The 17,633-nt window shown below is 50.4% G+C and overlaps 1 protein-coding gene across 1 annotated transcript in view; it reads left to right on the plus strand.

Moving 5' to 3' along the window:
- DELE1 (DAP3 binding cell death enhancer 1) overlaps nucleotides 1-17,633 on the plus strand; it is a 43,326-nt gene that overhangs the window by 11,683 nt on the left and 14,010 nt on the right. The window contains exons 3-9 of the mRNA XM_075900012.1: nucleotides 4,550-4,649; nucleotides 5,091-5,226; nucleotides 5,609-5,752; nucleotides 10,284-10,345; nucleotides 12,371-12,488; nucleotides 13,541-13,683; nucleotides 17,455-17,613. Of these exons, the coding sequence (XP_075756127.1) occupies nucleotides 4,550-4,649; nucleotides 5,091-5,226; nucleotides 5,609-5,752; nucleotides 10,284-10,345; nucleotides 12,371-12,488; nucleotides 13,541-13,683; nucleotides 17,455-17,613 (862 nt within the window). The remainder of the gene's footprint in view (nucleotides 1-4,549; nucleotides 4,650-5,090; nucleotides 5,227-5,608; nucleotides 5,753-10,283; nucleotides 10,346-12,370; nucleotides 12,489-13,540; nucleotides 13,684-17,454; nucleotides 17,614-17,633) is intronic.

Genomic DNA, 17,633 nt, shown 5'->3' on the forward strand with positions numbered 1-17,633 from the left:
AATGACTTCAGGCAGCCTCAGGCAACAATGAGGAGCACAGTGTAGATGAGGAGGAAGAGAATGCTCAGCAGGCAAGCAGAGGATCCAATCTCACTGACAGCCAGGACCTTTTTAAACTTTGGAGCCAATCCCCTCCATGAATACGTTGCTTCCAGACCCTGGTGGTAGGGAGAGTACTTCTGGTGAATTCACATTTGTAATTATGTTATGTAGGTAAATAGTTGGGTTTTATCTGTTTGATCTGCCCTGAGGGGTGCAGTGGTAGCTACTCTGCGTACATAAAAAACGACGACTAGTCTAGCAGCACCTTAAAGACTAACAAAACATGTAGATGGTATCATGAGCTTGTGGAGGCTCACTGAAAGAGTTTAACGTGTCAGGAGACAAAGCGGGAATCCTCCCTGTACATCTCCACAGAACTCTCTTAGAGGTACTCTTTAATCCTTCTCAGGTTTCTGGGGAGGGCTGCCTTATTCCATCCTCCACAGTAGGACACCATTCCACTCCAAGCCAGCAGTGAGTGATCTGGCATCATTACAGCACAAAGCATTGCAGCATAAGGTCCAGGTTTCTGGACACGTTCAGTCAGCATCTGCTCCTTGTTATGCTTTCTGATTTGGAGAAGACTGATATCGTGCATGGCAACCTGGATGAAATAGGGCAAGCTCTCTAATTGAGAGCACTGAGGCAATCCACCTCTGTGTGGTCATGCCCCACAAATCATGACCCCAGGTTTGCTGCCCTCTTTGCAAAGGGCTTGAAAGGAGTATTCTGGCGAACAGGTTCTTCTCCCCTCTCCTCCCCACATACAGGAGTGGTGGCTAGGGGGTGTGACAAACACAGGCTGACCATGTGAGCCCCTACACATTAGCCCAGTTTCCTGCCCCTTGCAGGGTCCCTCATGAATGCGACCCATTTGTAAATGCACATACCTACATAGCATGAGGGCTGTACTTTGTAAGCATTGTGTCACGTGTGTTTTCAAAGCTGAAGCAAAAGAGCTAGAACCCTGATCTGTTGCTTACCGTGCCTGCCACAAACTGAGTCCAGCTGTACCCTGTTGTATTGTGTCTTGTACTTGCCTGGTAGATGCTTAAAATAACTTTAGCTTTGTACATAATAGGGACGTAATAGTGTAGTAAATTAACCGATAAGCAGAAGCTTATCGGTTAATGCTATAGACTACACACATTTACCCACCCACCCACACCTGCCAGTAAATTTTTTAGCAGGCTGGCCGGCAGCCCAGGACCTACCCCCGCTGAGGCTCTGCATTTAAAGTGTATTAGGAGCCAAGCAGCCTGGTTCAGTTCTGGCTCATGCCAGGTCGAGAGCTCAGCCCCTCCCCTGGACAGAGGCTGCTGCCACCCTATGCTGCTGCCTCTGTATCAGAGGCAGCAGTACAGGGCAACAGGCAGCCGGTCTGCGAGGGGAGCTGGTTTTTAAACTGGTTCCCATTGTGGACCAGCTCCTGCCTGGAACCCCATGCTGCTGCCTCTGATACAGAGGCAGCAGCGTGGAGTGGCAGGGGGTTCCTCAGGAGTGGGGTTGGAGCACACTGGCTTCTGGCACTGCCCCGGGTACTATAGAGTAGCCAACTAACCAATAAGAATTCATGAGGTTACTCGACTATTCAGTTAACCGATATTTAACATCCCTAGTACATAACACATGCCTTTCGTGCAGTACAGTGCTTCATTCATGGCAATAGATTTAACCCTCTGTGTTATACAGTGTTTCTTCTCTGCAGTCCAGCCTTGATTTTTTTCCCCTAAAGCAGCTGCAACAGTGCGTCTATTACCCACTCCCACAGATCATCCAGCACTTCAGCTATCACTTATCAGAAGGCGAGTAAAATGTACCTGGGATGATATGTTTAATTAGCAAGTACAGTCCGCCTGCACTGATAGCACAGCTGAATGAATGGAGGAGAACAATGTTACAGATCATTTGCACCAAACATGAGGAGGGAAGATGCAGGATGAGATCTTGAAACTCATGGGAGATCAAACAGAGTTGATAAGGTGCCTGGTAGCACAGAGCATAGTCTCTGGAGCACAGAGTCCCTCTGCACCCTATGTTGAACCACCTTCCCTCCTCACCATGCTCCATAGCTTGCTCTCTCAGGCAGCCTAGAATGATGAATTGGAGGAGAGTCAAGGGCAGCCTTGCACTCAACTCCCAGGGATGTTTCCTGAAACAAAAGGCGTTCATTCCCATAGCTATGATTGCTACACAGGAGGATTGTAATAACCCATTTGCACTTGTGCCCTTCCCTCCTTCCCCCATCAGTGCTCGCACACTGAACTCCTTTTCTGTCTCCATTCCCCATGTTTCATAAATACAAATGCATGATTTCACAATAACAGGATCTTTATTCTTTGTGTCAACTGGAGGGATTCGGGGAGGGGCTAACAGTGCTAGTGTGATGTGAGCTATGGTCATAGTTTATTCCCCAGTACATGTACTGCAGGGGGCACCTCGTTAAGAGCAACATACATAATTGTCACATCACTAGTTGGTCATTCATAAAACTTCTTTTTAAAACCTTTCCGATTGGCAGTGCCCCTCAATGGTGCTCTTTATTGTTCTGGTGTCTGGCTGCTCATAATTAGTGGGTAGGACTCCCCACCCTGCCAGAAACTTTTTCCCTTCTTTTCACAGATATTATGCAACACACAGCAAGCCTTCACACTCCCATTGTTGCTTTTGCTGAAGTTAACCTAGTCAATAAACTCTGAAAATGTGCCTTCAAAAGGCCAAAGGCATATTCTTTCACCATTCTGCACTTGGTCAACCTGTAGTTGAACTGCTCCTTACTGCTGTCTAGGCTTCCTGAATATGGAGCAAGGGATAGTCTGGGTTTCCAAAGGGAACTATTGGCATGTCAATGTCTCCAACGATAACTTTCTTGTCTGGGAAAAAAGTTCCATCTTTCAGCTTTCTAGAGAGCAGAGTTCCAAAAAATGCATGTCACGAACCTTTCCCGATCATCCCACATTGATGTCAGTGAAACGGCCCTGGTGATCCACCAATGACTGCAACATCATTGAGATGTACCCCTGGTGGTTTATGTACTCTTTGGTAAGGTGGTTTGGTGCCAAGATAGGGATGTGCATTCCGTCTGACACTCTACCACAGTTAGGGAACCCCATCACAGCAAAGCTATCCACTATGTCCTGCATGTTTCCCGGAGTTAATAGCCTTCCTAGCAGAAGGATATTGATTGCCCTGGCTGCTTGGATCATAGCAGTCCCCACTATAAATATACCCATTCCAAATTGATTCTCAACTGACTGATAGCTGTCTGGTTGCCACTCGCTTCTCAGCTGTCAGAGAGGGTCTCATTCTGGTATTGCTGAGCTTCTGGGTGGAGGGAGGGAATTCACAAAGTTCCATGAAAGTAGCTTTACATGTGCAAAAGTTTTGTAGCCACTGGTCTTGGTCCCATAGCTGCATAACTACTCAGTCCCACCAGTCTACACTTGTCTCACAAGACCAGAATTGGCATTCCATTGTGTCTACAGAATTGACTGCTGCTAGCATGTGCCAATTACTCCACTCATGGATTCCTGCATGTCTGTGTTTGTGGCCTTCTAACATTTTTCCTTGCTCCAGCAGCTCCTGGCTAGGCTCTGGAGAAACTAACCCAGAATGCAAAAGGGTATCAGGAACTATGGGATGGCTATCTATAATTCATCACTGTTAAAGTCAAAGGTAGCCATGCTACTGGGGATGCACTCCATCGACCTCATGGGCCCAGTGAGGACATGCACCTTCAACATTGTAAATTTGATATTAAACAGTTGACTTTGATGAATTCAACCTAAATTTGTTGTGTAAGGTTTCTGAGGGAATGTCGTGCAAATGCCTCCAGGTCTGTGGTCCTTACAAGCCATTCATATTTTCAAGTCAATCTGACTCTGCATGTGCAGTCTACAACAGGCTGATAAGCAGAGCCAGATCATTGTGGGGGGTTGTTGGGAATGCTTTATCCTGGGAGCCACATGAGCTATTGACCTGGGCTTATGCCCATAGCACCTGGTCTGAAGGGAGTTTCAGGCTGATCTGTAGAAATGAGAGCACTAATGAACAGGTGCAATGGCTTCCTGATTCCACTTCACGCTGTTGTGTGCAGGAGCTCAACATGCTGCCGGGAGAACCAGACAAAGGCTAAGAACTTGAAATATTGGCTTCTCAGACTGGTGGTTCTTAGTGCTAGGCACTAACTGGAATTCTAACAGTGCTAGTGTGATGTGAGTTGTGGTCATAGTTTATTCCCCAGGTCTTTGCCAAAAGCTTCATAACCTGCAAATTTTAAAATCAGGTTGGGGATTTCCTGACCCTGCTTCGATGGATCCCAGATTTGCACTGCAGACCAGCCTTGGGTCCCCAATAAGACTTCGCCTGACATTTATTGTAGATACTTTTGAAAATTCAGATCTAAACAGAAAACTCTGACAACTGTATTGTGGGTTGGCCCCTCTATGCTAGAGAGCTCGTTGTCTCACCCACTTTTGCAGAGAAAGGAGTTTCACCTGTTTTCCAGTTACTTTCTCATATCCAGCAGGCAGAGCTGGGAGGAAGAGAATGTGCAGCAGTCCTTGGACCTGCAGGCTCACTACACAGTACTGGATGCTTTCACCTGGGTAAGCAATAGTCTTCTGGTGGTTGGGGAGGGGCTGCAGCCAGTGCATACTGCTACAAAGGGGCTGTGGCCAAGGCACCCTGTGGGCTGCAGATAGGGAGTTAGATGTCTTCTAGAAGTGATGAAGAAGTTGGGGGGAGAAGCTGCAGCTAGGTTGTATGCAAGAGAGCTTTGACCCAAATGCCCTGCAGGAGTGTGGATTCCCTTCTGAAGTGAAGTGGGGAGTTGAGCCTGAGATGCCTTGTGGGACTCGGGAGAGGAGTCGGGGATGGATGGGGATGCTATGTGGCAGAGTGGTAGGAAGTTGCAGCTGGGATGCTGTATAGGTGGAGAGCTGTGGGTAGGAGCTCTCAGCATTTGGGTGCCCAGTGGAAAGGGGGAAATCTATGCTGAGGGGAGAGGAGATGGTTGTTCTCTCTGACTCATCTTTTCCTTCCTTTAGGGTGCATTAACTGTGCTTGCTCTGCAGCTGGCCAGGCAGATCCCATGGCTGAGTCATGTACCAGGGGCAGGAAGAGAGGGCAGGCATCCCTGGGTGGGCAGGCTCCTCCCTTCTGTGCTACCCCATCAGTACTCAGGTCAGTTCTGCCTCCAGCAGTAGGATGGGGCTTAAGATGACTGTTGGTTGAGTGTTGTGAGAGTATGGGAAGGGCTGTAATGCCCCTGTGCAGATGGCACCTGTCAGTGGGAAATTGGGAGTCATGTTTCTGGGAAACACACTATCCCTTTACACTGGGTTGGGCACCTTCTGGGCTGAAATACTCAAGGGAACACAATGGGTTCCTTGTGTTCCCTGCCCTGGACTCAGTGGAGTAACGTCTTCTCCTGACAGAGATGGGAGAACTCTGAGCAAAAGCTCAAGAGGGTCCAGGCACTGCTGTACATTGAGTGGGGTGACTCCAGGCATGTCCCCCAGGTGTCAGGGCTTCCAGGTGGTGAGGCTTGTCTTTTGTATTTCAGCGCCAGCTGCTGGCTCATGCACATGCCACAATAACCAGAGGGTACCCTGCTTCATGGTGAAAGGAATTCCAGACACTGCGTCAGGGAATCCATCCCCTGGCATCCCCTCAGGGAAAGGAGAGTACCAAATGTGCCCAGAAACAGGTACTGGCCCAGGCTGAATGGGGCTGGGTACCCAAGGCAGAGGGATTTTGGGGAGTCTCCTGGATCTGGGGAAGAAACCTATGGTACAACTGGTGGTGGGCTTGATTGGCCTTGGTGCCTGGGACACTACGTCTGGTTCTGGTGTCCTTGATTCAGAAGGGGTGTTGACTTGGTAAAGTCCAGGAAGGAGCCTCAAGAGCAATTTGAGGAGTAGCAAACCTGCCTTGTAGTCAGAGTTGGTGAGATCCCCAACTCTCTGGCATATCTCAGGTTAGGAGGTAACATGTGCTGCTAGTTGTGCATAAGGAGACTTCAGAGAGAGGAGGACTCCAGTGCAGCAGTCAAAAGTAGAAGGATCTGCCGGCTGGAAGCGGAAAGCAGACAAATCCATACTGGAAATAAAGTGCATGTTTTTAACAGTGAAGGAAATTGACAATTGGGAAAACTGCTCTCAAATTCTGATGGATTTTGCATTCTCTGAACCAGTTGTGGGGGTACGGGATCTTCCCAGGCTTATTAGTGCCACCATGTACACAATGAAATTATCATTGCAACCCCTACTTCCCCCGCACCACCTTCTGCTCATCCCCAAAAGTGCCTGCTAAGGATGTATGGGTGCCAGAGGAGGGGAAAGGCATCTGCTAAGAAGAAATGTAAGCCTGGGAAGGAGGGTGCCAGCAGCAAAATTGACTCATCCTCACAACCAACACCCTCCTCTGTGAGGGTCATGGCAAGGGGCTGCAAGGAAGCAACTGGGTTTTCCCAACATACCTGGGCAGTAGTGGGCAAAGTGAGAAAGCTCTGTGGGCCCCTGTCAGTTTGTTGACGGACTGGGGTATAGGACAGGAAGTCCTGGGGGGCAGAATGAGCCTGCATAAGAGCTGTAGCCCCTTACTGTTCGCTGTAAGGCAAGGGTGGGCAAAGAGGTCACTGCGGGCCTGATCCAGCCCACAGCCACCCTGTCACTCCCTCACCCACAGGCCAGTCAAGACCTTGGGCCAGGGAAGCATGCAAAGTCTTTCCCCTGCCACCTGCTAAGGGTGCGTGGCCACTAGAGAGAAATGCTGGATGTTTAAAAACAGCCGGTGTTTCTCTCTAGCCACCGCGTGCCACTGGCAGGGCGTGGGCAGGGGGTGAGAGACTTTGCACACTCCCCCGCGCCTGGCACCTGATTGGCCTGGGGACGGGGGAGCGCGCAAGGTCTCCTCCTGTTACTGTGACTAGAGGGAACTGCCAGCTATTTTAAAAACATCTGGGCTACGTCTAGACTGACATGATTTTCTGGAAATGCTTTTAATGGAAAAGTTTTCCGTTAAAAGCATTTTCGGAACAGAGCGTCTAGATTGGCACGGACGCTTTTCTGCAAAAGCACTTTTTGCGGAAAAGTGTCCGTGGCCAATCTAGACGCGCTTTTGCACAAAAAAGCCCCGATTGCCATTTTCGCGATCCGGGCTTTTTTGCGGAAAACAAATCTCATCTGTCTACACTGGCCCTTTTGCCCAAACAGGAGCAGCATAGTATTTCCGCAAAAAGCACTGATTTCTTTTAGTAGGAAGTCAGTGCTTTTGCGGAAATTCAAGCGGCCAATGTAGACAGCTGGCAAGTTTTTCCGGAAAAGCGTCTGATTTTCCGGAAAAACTGGCCAGTCTAGACACAGCCCTGGTGATTCTCTCTAGGTGCAGGGAGGTGAGAGATGAGACTTCATGCACTCTCCCACCCCCAGGCCAATCAGGGTTGGTGTGGGGAAGCATGAGAAGTCTCCTGACCCTGACCTTTCCGCCCAGGGCCCTGCTGCTTCCAGAGCAGCCTGGGGCCACGTCAGAAATGTATGAAGTTGCTCCCTTTTAAAGATTATTGCCCACCCGTGCTGTAAGGAGCAGTAAAAGCAGGGAGTGTTGGAAGGCTCCCTGTCAATGACCCATCATTGGGTCTTGCTGTTGTAGCCATATCAATCCCAAGCTATTAAAGAGACAAGGGAATGTATTTTCTTGGGCCCACTTCTGATGGTGAGAGAAACAAGCTTTTGAGCCAAAAAGCTCTTCTCCAAAGCTAGGAAAGGAACCTCCAGTGTCACAACAAAATGGAAGGTCAACAGATTGTTTATCATAAGTCATGAATACACACTATGAAACTACTCTGTGGCAGAATCCCCTCTCAGGCCGCTTGGTCTGGGACACCTGGTCCATGAATCAGCCAGAGATGCTTCTGGTGCAGTCACCCATGCTTTTACTGTTAGTTCCCACCACCTTCTAATTACAAAGCTTACAAAGAACTCAGCCAGCTCCTCTGTCTACCTGGGAACACACTCAGCCACATCATGGCTCCTCCTTACCCCCATGCTGGCTTCCTTCCTCTGCCTTATATAACCACAGCTGCTTGTAATAGCCCTTCAGGCCTGGGCTTGCTCAGCTGTTTCCCCTCAGCCTCTTTAGCCAGGCTATAGTGGCAGAGCTCTGGCTTAGCCAGCCATCTGTCACAGGCCCATTAACATCCTTAGGGGCTACGTCTACACTGCAGGCTTTTTGCACAAGAACAGCTGTTCTTGCGCAAAAACTTGCCGGGTGTCTACACTGCACACGCATTCTTACGCAGGTAAAGTCGGAAAACAGGGCTTCTTCCAGAAGAGTTATTCCTCTCCCCATGAGGAAAGAGCTCTTCCACAAGAAGGCAGTGTAGACAGGCAACATGATTGTCTTGCGCAAGAAACCCCTATGGCTAAAATGGCTATCAGAGCTTTCTTGCGCAAGAGAGCATCCACACTGCTATGGATGCTCTTGTGCAAAAGCACATACATCTCTTGTGTGAAAACACATGGCAGTGTGGATGCTCTCTTGTGGAAGACCTTTTGCACAAGAGCTCTTGTGAAAAACAGTTCTTGCGCAAGAATCCTGCAGTGTAGACGTAGCCTCGCAGTCCTAGGACAAAACAAGGGTGTTAGTGGGTTACAGTTTGTTGTAATAAGCCATAAATCCTGATGTCACTAAGAAGAGGAGGATTCATAGAGTCACAGATTCTGAGGCTTGAAGGGACCATTTTGATCATCCAACCTGAACCCCTGTATAGCACAGGCTAGAGCAGTGGAATCCAACCTTTTTAAGCACAAGATCACTTTTTGAATTTAAGTGCAATCCAAGATCTACCTCAAGTATAAATACCCTTGCCTCACCTCCCTCCTGCCTCTTCTCTGAGGCCCCGCCTGTGCTCATTCCATCCTCCCTCTCTTGCCCATCCTCGCTGATTTTCATCAGACTGGGGCAGAGGTTTGGAGTGCAGGCTCTGATCTTGGATTAGGGGATCTGGAGTATGAGAGGGGCTCTGAGCTGCTCTTGGGGCAGGTAGTTGAGATGTAGAAGGGGTTCTAGGTGCAGGCTCTGGGATGGCATTTGGATACAGGTGTGCTCGGTGCTAGGGCAGGAGTTTGGGGTACAGGAGGGGGTTCATGACTGGGTAGGAGTTTGGGATGTGGGCTCCAGCTGGGCACTGCTTACCCTAGGCGGCTCCTGGATGGTGGTGCAGTGGGGCTAAGGCAGGCTCACCCCTGCCCTGGCCCACTCCCTAAAGTAGCCAACAAACTCCCTCCCAAGTCCTGTTGTGTGGAGATAGGATAGAGAATAGGAGGGGGCATCATGACATCAGCACACTCCTTTGCCTCCCCTGTCCTGCACGGAAAGCAGGAGGCTCCCCAGGGGGAAGGGCAGCTCCAAGGCAAAGGGCAGGAGATGAGCAGCGGGGTGGGGGACAGATGAAGTGCCGCCTCTTGGCCAAGTCAGTCAGGATCCCCTGTCAGAGGCTCCAAGATCCACCAGTAGATCCCGATCTCCTGGTTGGTGACCACTGGGCCAGAGACATCCCCAAAATATTTCCAGTTGGAACTAGAGCGTATGTTCCAGCTCCTGATGTCACGGAGTGTGAGGCATCTGGAGTGCCCTAGAGCAGCGGAGAAGGGAGGCTGGTGATATCGTCCAGGAAAGTGCTCACTGGATGGCTGGCTAGTGGCAAACTGTGCAGTATGTATTCTCAGTGAAGCATGTGCCACCAGCCAAACCCTACACTGAAGATAGCAGAATTCATTGGTTTTGGCTCTTGTGACTAGTGTGTGAGCAGTTCACAATCCAATGTATATTCACAATGCTTGTGAACCAGCAAGGGGTTATTATCTCTGCTTTACGCATGAGGGCTCAGGCAGATTAAAGAAGAAAATGTTCATTAATTTTGGATTCCTGATTTTTCAGAGTACTCAGAATTATACATTCAAAGCACAGGTCCTGTTGAGTTCTGTTACAGTTGTGGGTGCTTAGAGCTTCTGCATCAGACCCAGGTTCTCAGGATGGCACTCAGGAAATGAGGAACTCACAGTGAGTGTGCAAGTTTGGGTGCAGTGATTTTCTTAGCATCCCATAGGAATTGTGTTGCAGAACAGGGATGGGATCCAATTCTCTAGAGTGGAGTGATGTGGAATGCGGGAGGCAGAGGGACTGCAGGATTGCTGGTCTGTCTCAGGTCCATACCTTACCCTGATCTCTCCTTGCAGAGGAGTGCCCATTCCCTGAGAGCTGGAGCACCAGTCTGGAGCCAGCCCACTGCAGTGCACAAGTACAGTCTCTTTGTTTCTGTGTAACTATTTGGCTTTAAGAAGAGCTTGTCCTAAAACAGTGCTCAGTATTCTTTCCAATGCAGCCTGGCTGATGCACTGTCCAGGGAGAGTCATGGTCACAGAGCAGGAGTCAGAGCTATGGCACCTCTCCCCTCTTTCCACAGAGAGGGACTATAGATTGTGTGTAGTGATTTCCTGCCCTTCAAGTCTGCCCTGCACACACAGTATTGCTGTGGAAATGCTACACCAACAGGACCCCCTGAGGAGCAGGATCCCTTGTATGTACATATCACACAGAATGCAAACAAGCCACAAAAATTAGGAAATATCAGAATCAAGACTGCCTTAGTCCAAGTCCCCAGAGGAGGACTTAGGTCACATGGCAGCTGATAAGCAAGCCTGGAGAATGTGGGTAGCCCAATGTGCTGAAAAGCATGGGATAGACTAAGGTATTATCATACTGCTTTTAAAGACCTACTTCTGCACTATCTTTTGCATCCCAGATGGCTGCCTGGCTCTGCAGGGCCTATGGGCATGGATCCAACTCCCTGTTCCATGCCGGGGCTATCTCTGCAGTGCTTGAAGGAGTGAAACTTGTGTTTGTTTGCTCAAGGTAGCTCTGACTGACAGGTAGGAAGCAAACCTTTTGGATGAGAAGAGGCCTTTCTATCCTTGTCCAGAGTAAAACTGCATTGTAAATAGTAGCATGGAGATAATCTGAAATGAGCTTCAGCACTTACTGCTGCCACTTGGTGGAACCAAACTGTCATAGTTGCTAGGAAATAATTACTCCAAGCCTAGCTCCCTCCCACTCCTGACTAGGCAAAATAGGGGATGCTGCTAATTATCAGAGAAGCAGGAGACAAGCAATACAGAAGAAGGATAAGGGAGGAGCAGAATGTTGTCAGGGCTACTTACGTGTAAATGATTTAGAGCTGCAGGAAATGGGCTGCTCCATGTTTGCTGTAAGGAGACCCCACCTATGCTGCTGAACCTGACCTGGGAAGGGGAGGAACAGATGATATTTCTGAGAGAGAGAGAGAGTTACAGGCTCTGCCTTTGCGGGGCTCTCCGGGATTCTACTGAAATGCTGCTGAGTAAGGGTATGTCTACACTGCCACCCTAGTTCGAACTAGGGTGGCTAATGTAGGCATTCGAAGTTGCAAATGAAGCCTGGGATTTAAATATCCCGGGCTTCATTTGCATCTTGCCGGGCGCCGCCATTTTTAACTCCACCTTAGTGCGGACTCCGTGCCCGCAGCTACACGTGGCACAGAGTAGGTAGTTCGAATTAGGCTCTCTAATTCGAAATACTGGTACACCTCGTTCCACGAGGAGTAACGGTAGTTCGCATTAGAGAGCCTAATTCAAACTACCTACTCAGTGCTGCGTGTAGCCGCGGGCACGGAGTCCGCACTAAGGGGGATTTAAAAATGGCAGCACCCGGAAAGATGCAAATGAAGCCCGGGATATTTAAATCCCAGGCTTCATTTGCAACTTCGAATGCCTACATTAACCACCCTAGTTCGAACTAGGGTGGCAGTGTAGACGTACCCTAAGAGATTACAGAGCGCTCCCCTGACCTGAGTGGTCTGCCCAAGGCTGGAGATGGATCAAGCTGGCACCCATGCACAGTGCTTGACCATATGGATCCCGTGGCCTGAGAAGGCTGCATGGGAGCAGGGAATGTTGAACTGGAATCTCTGGTTGACAAGGGCATTTGGGTAGGTTAAGGGAGTGTTGAGGCGTCTTACCTGGCCTGAGAAGCCTGTTTGGGTTTGGGGTGCTTTGCTGCAGCTCCCGGCCTGAGAGGATGACTCTGGGGTGTGTTGTGGTGGCTCTCTGGCCTGATGAAGCTGGGTGGGGAGGTTTTTGTTACCTATTAGAACCCAAATGCCATGACACCCTCGTAGATATAATGTGGCCCTAACATGGGGAGGTGCTCTGGCAGCCATGACAGTAGCTGCCATGAGACTTGGGAAGAGGAGATTTGCTAACGCTCCTCTAATTTTCTTCCCTTCTAGGGGCTGTCATTTTCCACTCTGCAGGGGAAATCAGCACGGCAGGAATGCCTTGAGGAAGCAGCCACCCAGCTGCAGCAGGTGTTCCGGGTCAGCGTTTCCATTGCGCTCAATATCCTTGGTAACATGGACCAGGCTTTATTGTGTTCCTGCTATCTGCAGCTTAGAATAGAGACAGGAATACCCACACACCTTCTCCTTTCTGGAGGGCCTCGAACATTTTGCAGGTCTTGTGTAAGGCAGAAGGGAGCTAGATCCCTGTGCCAGACAAAGTTTAACTGTGTTTGGAAAGACCTGCTTCCTGACTTATGGCTGCCTTTCTCTTGCCTGGAATAGTTGCATCCTAAAAGCTGTCAGAGCAACACCGCTAGACAGCAATGGCCATTTTTGCCTCACCTTGCCCACAGTACCTGTCCCAGTTTTGCAGCTCCCCTGCCCGAGGTGGTAACCAGTTTCACAAACTGGAGAAGGAAATGCTGAGCTGTACGTCCTAGGAGAGGCAGTGTGTGGGACAGTAGCGTATGGAAGAGCTCCATCTTCTTGCTGTTGTGGCCTATGAAAGCTTCAACACAAGCATTGTTTCCCAGGGGTTTTTTGGTGAGTTGGCTGTTCTCCTGGCCCCTCTTCCCTGTTCCTGATTTTGCTCCAGAGAGTGTTCCTGCAACCATTTTCAGCCTCTGCAGATTCTTCAGTGCCATCTCTGACTGATGTTCACCCTGCTTTTCAGTGAACTGGGGAATGAAATGACAGGGAGACTGGAGCATTAGAGAGACTGGTTATGAGGCCAGAGTCCCACTCCTCCAACATGGAGTCAGGTCATTGGCATTGTTCCCTCTAATTTTTTTCATCCATGTGCAGAATAAATTTTATTATGTGCTCCAAGGCATGTGTGGCTGTGCACCATCAGTAGAAACACGTGCTGCCAGCTGTGGGTGCTCCATTAATCAGTTGAGTGGCACATGAATCTCTCCTGGGTGACCATCCAAGCGCACAGCTTACAGAGAACACTGGCCATTGGTCCCTCCCACCTCCTGAACTCCAGAGCTTGAGATGGCAAATTTGGCAAGGTGCAGTGGGGCCAGCTGCCATGGGTGAGGCAGGAGGAGCTCCATGACCCTGCTCTGTCTGCTGCGTTTGTCCTGCTTTGCCAGATGTGCACTGTTCCCTCCCCAGGGCTTGAGAGTGTGAGTGATGGTCACTACGTGGCAGCCTACTCCTACTTCAAACTGGCAGCAGATCGGGGCTACAGCAAAGCCCAGTTCAACGTGGCCCTGTGTTATGAGCATGGCAGAGGCACAGAGAAAGACCTGGCAAAGGTACCTAGTGGCATGCAAAGCTGCCCCTTTGCATTTCTGGGGTTGGGGGGAGAACTGGAAGCCCTGTTTTGCAGTGGCACAAGTCGGAGCAGAGATGGGAAAGGAGCATCAGTGATATACTTCACTTCTAGGGGCCTTGCCTCAGCAAGGTGCTATTCCCATCTCTGCCCTTGTGTGCATAGGCGAATGCCTTCCAGTACAGGGGCACCCTGCACATCTTGAGTGTGGGGAGGCCCTCTGAAGTCCTGGAATAGAATGCAGAGCCCTATGCAGGACTATTATTTTAGCCCACTCCTGTTCAGACCCACAGTACCCACTCCCACCAGCTCCCATATTGTTTCTTGGGTTTTTACTGTGTTTGTATTATTATGGCAGTGAAAGATGCGGGATTCCAGTCCCTCTACAGAACATTAAAAGCATTCCACCAATGGCTGGACGTACTGCTCTCAGCAGATATCTTCCCACCAGCACCTGCCTTCTCTCTGCATCACCATACAATGTGAGGGGACTGCCTGACCAGCCCAAATCACCCAGGCAGAGGAATCGGGATCCTCATGCACTCCTACAATAGAATGAGCAGCCCTTATGTCTTGGCTTCTCTGTGTAAAGGGATTAGACACCTACCCTGCCATGCAAATGTCTGAAGAGCAACTGCATTATCATGCAAAGGGTACAGGAAGCACGCATGCCCTTCTAAGAAGCTCAGCGGCCTGTTAAGCCCTGAACAGGGACTACACTTTCTGTGCTCGGGAGAGGCACCCCGGACCCACACCAGTGGGGAGAGAAGCCTCTTCCCACTGGTCCCAGCACAGAGCTGCTGTGGCCAGGAAGGAAGCATCTCTGCCTACTGCCCCAGACTTACTGCAGACAGGAGAGAAGTACACCTTCCCTGGCTCCAACCCAGTCCAGGCATGGGCCTGCTGCAGCTGGGGGAAAGATGCCCCTTCCGCAGCCCCCCTCCGGTCCTAGCCCAGACATGCCAGGGCCATGGAGTGGTGCCTCTCTTCTGTCAGGCCCTACTGGAGCTGCTGTGGCCCTGGAGAGGCACATCTCATCTGCCCCTGAGCTACTGCAGTGAGAGTGGACTGGGGATAAGTCCTCTCTCCCTGAGGCAACCTGCACCTCTTCCAAACTACTCATCCCTCGTCCCACCCTAGATCCCACATCTCCATCTGGAGCACTCACTCCCCGCTGCATCCCAAAATCTGTATCCCTGGCCCCACCCCAGAACCCATACCACCTCAAGTCTCAACCCTCTGCCTCAGCCCTGAGCCCCTCCTACACTCGTAGCCCTTCAGCCCACCCACGTCCCACACTGTCCATGTGCAGAATGAGTTTTGCGATGTGCACCAATATGGAAGTGATGTGTGAAAACCTCCTTATTGATGCCAGCAACAAAATTCATTCCACATATGGATATGAGGAGGCACAGATAAGGCCCCATTGTCAACCTTTCTTCTGTGCTGGTCCTGGCAGCAGCACTGCCTTCAGGGCTGGGGGCTGGGGACAGTCCCTGTGGCCTGAGGCATGCATTTGTGGTGTGAGAGGGCTGTTCTTTTAATCCTGCTCCCATCCTGCCCCTTAGTATCCACTTCCACCCATTCCCACCTTGTTCCTTGAATGTTTATCCTGCTATTATGGCAGCAGGTCCGGCAGGGTCATGCTGCAGGGCTCTCATGGGTGGTATTGTCCATGTAAATGCAAGCCATGAATTATTCCAGCCAGGAAATTCCAAGGAAGAATATCAGGGCTGTAGAGTCAAACATCTTCCTGTTAGGCTGCATGTATGTTGGTCCAGGCTTTTTAACAGCCTAGGTGACTTGGTAGGATAAGCTGCTTTGTAGCCCTGTCCTTTCCAAGGGAACCTTTCAGGGCATTGAGCCAGACACTAAGGCAGGGCTACTCAACTTTGGAAGCCCCAAGGCCACAATGCAGTCGACTGTAACTTAAGTATGGTTGCATTTACATGTACGTATATATGCAAATAGCTTATTTCAAACTGACAGGCATGAATACAAAGCACTTCCCACAGTGCCTGAGCACTCCTGGCACCTCTTCCCTGGGGGCTAGAAATGCCAACACTCTGTACGTGTCTGTTCCAGCCAGCCTGTCCACTTGCATCTTTCAGTGCTCACCCTGCCTGGGAGACACCTTGCCATTGTGGAGCATGTTCCCAGTGGAGGCCATGTTCAAAGGATCCCACCTGTATGAGCCCTGCGTAAACCCAAACCGCACCGCAGGCCACATACAAAGAGGCTGTGGGCCATGTGCGGCCCGTGGGCTGCGTGTTGAGTAGCCCTGCATTAAGGTATGCACCACTTGTAGTGGCTGAGAGAATACTAGGGGCCCAGTTACTATGTGTAAAACAGGAACCATATGTGGGTGCACTGAGATGCACATCTTGGACCTAGGGAGCATTGGTCTTAGCAGTACCCCTGCGGTGGCTATTTTGTGCAACTCAGCTGGTGCAAAGGAAGTACAAAACCAGGTTAGCTGGACCTTATGCCAATCTCCAGGCATAGAAAAGTCTTTGGTGTAACTGGTTTGATGCTATCCCTGTGGAATATGGGTTGTAGCTTGAAAAAAGGAATGGGTGCAGTCCTCAGCTCCCACTTGCCTACCTTCACTCTTCTGTGTGAGCAGTTGGTGCAGCTAACACAGGGCTGTCGTGATGGGACTTGGCTGCAGCGGGTGGGTGTGACTGTGTATTGGGCAGTGATGCCATTATGTGCTTAGGAATGGAGCATCCCTGAGAAATGTTGTATACTTGAGGAGAAACTGTGTCTCCTGTAGTCAGTTCTCTCCCTGGTGATCATACCCGAGAAGCAGGATCTCACCTGAATAGTCTCATGCTTCTGGTGCATGTTTGAGAGCTGCAGGGTACTGGGTGTGAAGGAGGCTGCACTCATAAGGACAGTATTTCTGCTAATGGCCACCTGGGGGAGTATGCGTAGCTTGTGATGAGAACTGGAAAGGAAGTTTGGATGCAAACATATGCCAGAGTAGGGATGTCAGCATGTAGTTGACTGCATGATTAATTGATGTGACTTATCGGTTAATCCTATCAACTACACAACAACACCCCCACGCCACTGCCTCCCATGGAGGCAGGGGACAGGCAGGAATTGGTGCTCGGGGGAGAGCTAGCTTAGAAGCCAGATCCCCGTGAGCACCGCCTGCCCACCCTCCCCCCATTGCTGCTGCCTCTATCAAAGGCAGCAGTGTGGGGAGAGAGGTAGGGGAGGTTGCTCCGTGGGATTCTAACATAGTCTCTGTCTGCAGGAAGCTCAAGCCCCCCCACGGATGGGCTACTGCTGCAGAGCAGCCTCTGTCTGCATCGGGCCTAGGCTCACCATGGACAGAGGCTGCTTTGTGGGATGCTAGTGTAGCCTCTGCTGATGGTGAGTTCAGCTGCCACCCCACGCTGCTGTCTCTGTATCAAAGGCAGCAGCGTGGGGCAGCAGGCGGTAGCCGGTCTGTGCAGGCAGCAGGTTTTTAAACCGACTTCTCTCATGGACCAGCTCCTGCCTGCCACCCTGTACTGCTGGGCTTCGAGCACACTGGCTGTCAGCCCCGCCCCGGGGACTATCAAATAATCATGCCACCAATAATATTTGGTGCAGTTATGTCAGTTTTCAGTTACACAGTGTCTAACATTCCTATGCTAGGGTAAGTATGGTACAGTGACAATTAGCAGCCTCCTCACAGAGGTGCCTGGGAACCTGACATGCACACTTCCTGGTGCTCATGGCAATGTTTTTCTGTTTCCAGGCAGCTCTTTATTACCATCGTGCAGCCAGCAATGAGCACCCCATGGCCCAGTATCGCTATGCCAAGTTCCTCTTACGCCATGGGCTCCAAACTAAAGGAGCTGATGTGCAGAAGGCTGTGGCTCTGCTGGAGAAGGCAGCAGGAACAGGACTAGTGGAGGTGAGTCTCTGCAACACACG

The sequence above is a fragment of the Pelodiscus sinensis genome, chromosome 17 (genome assembly GCF_049634645.1).
Source record: "Pelodiscus sinensis isolate JC-2024 chromosome 17, ASM4963464v1, whole genome shotgun sequence".
Lineage (NCBI taxonomy): Eukaryota > Metazoa > Chordata > Testudines > Trionychidae > Pelodiscus > Pelodiscus sinensis.